We start from the raw sequence: 1,539 nt of genomic DNA, 5'->3' as shown, positions 1-1,539 counted from the left end.
ACACGCTTTTCGAAGCCCCACTCGGAATGAGCACGTCGAAGGCCGACTCATAAACACAAATGACGATACCCTCAGTGATGAGATCGCCGTTGACCTCCTGTCGCTTCTTGTCCATATCGCGGCAAGACTCAATGTGAATGCTCTGCTCCTGAGCGTTCTGCGCCGAGTCCTTTTTGGTGTTGCATGACTCGATGGTCTTGACAAGATTCTCAAGATCTTCAGTGTACTCAATCTTGCCCTCAGACAGGACAGCCTCAAGCTGGCGGTGAACAATGACATCGGCGTAGCGACGAGTGGGGCAGGTAAAGTGAGTGTAAAGGGGCGTGTTAAGAGCGTAGTGCGGCCACAGCTGCTTGTTCGTCTTGCCAGCAATGAAGTACTTGGCGCGCTGCATCGACTTGGAGACAAGTGTCTCCATACCCTTGCGAATGTCTTGGTCATCGACCTTGAACAGGCTGTTTTGCAGGGCACCGCTGCTGGACACATCAACGTCATACTTCAGAGCGTTCATGCGGTCAGAGAAAGTCTGTAGACGGCGAGGGTTGGGGGCAGCCTGGCGACGAAGAAGGGCCTTCTCGGGCAGACCCTGGGCGATGCGCTGAGCGACGTAGGTGTTGGCCTTGTGCATGAGCTCCTCGACGAGCTCGGTGGCAGCGGATGAATCGAAAATGTTGTGCTTGATGGGGATGTTCTCGTCATCGAGCTGCTGGAGCAGGCGGAGTGGGGCGATGGGCTCGCCGCCGGCACCGAGACGGGCCTCACGGAATTTCTCGGCGACAGCATTGAGGATTTGCACATCCTTGAGCTGGACAGACTCGTGGGTCCAGTCAGCTTGGCCGCCAAGGGCCGCGTCAATCTCCTGGACGGAGATCTTGCCAGTGCTCTTGATGATACTCTTGCCAACCCAGGTGTCACCTTCAGCGACAGATCCATTGTGCGGGTTGACACGGAAGAGGACACTGACGGCCAGGCGCTCCTCACCAGGCGCAAGGGAGCACACCTCTCCACTGATCTTAGGAGGGAGCAGGGCGCAAGTGCGGTTGACCAAGTGCACAGCAGTGCCGCGCTTCTTAGCCTCGCGGTCGACGAGAGAGTTAGCCTTGACGAAGTGGGTGACGTCGGGCACGTGGACGGCAATGTCAATCTTGCCATCAGGCTGGGTCTTGATGTGAATGGCATTGCCAAGCTCGACAGAGCCGTCAAGATCGAGCGTGATGACCTTCTCGTCGCGGAAGTCACGACGCTCGGTAAGGGCAGCCTCTTCCTCCTTCTCGAGGGACCAGTCCTGCAGGCCGATGCTGCGCAGAACAGCCTCAGAGAATTCGTCAGACGCAAAGTTGTTGTCGCGAAGAAGAGCATCCGTCTCGACCTTCAGGTCACCCATGCGGCCGAGCTGCTCGACGAGAGTACCGAAGGGGTGCAGAGAGGTGATGGGCCAGCGCTTTATGCAAGCCACAAAGATCCTATCGGCATAATCCTGGTGCTTCTCGACAAAGTCGCGTGGGGCTTGCTCGGTAGGAATGGCAATGAGAGGAGAAT

General features: G+C 57.1%; 1 protein-coding gene across 1 annotated transcript; it reads right to left on the bottom strand.

The window, feature by feature from the left end:
• Positions 1–326: 326 nt before the first annotated feature.
• On the bottom strand, positions 327–1,384 carry VDBG_04129 (SSD1; the record flags this gene model as incomplete). The annotated part of the gene is made up of 2 exons (XM_003006130.1): positions 327–349; positions 421–1,384. 2 exons carry the CDS (start codon positions 1,382–1,384, stop codon positions 327–329), a joined length of 987 nt encoding a protein of 328 aa, XP_003006176.1.
• Positions 1,385–1,539: the final 155 nt, after the last annotated feature.

The sequence above is a fragment of the Verticillium alfalfae genome, genomic scaffold, assembly GCF_000150825.1.
Source record: "Verticillium alfalfae VaMs.102 supercont1.4 genomic scaffold, whole genome shotgun sequence".
In the NCBI taxonomy this organism is placed as follows: domain Eukaryota; kingdom Fungi; phylum Ascomycota; class Sordariomycetes; order Glomerellales; family Plectosphaerellaceae; genus Verticillium; species Verticillium alfalfae.
The sequence above is the reverse complement of the archived record's forward strand: the minus strand, read 5'-3'. Positions and strand labels throughout refer to the sequence as shown.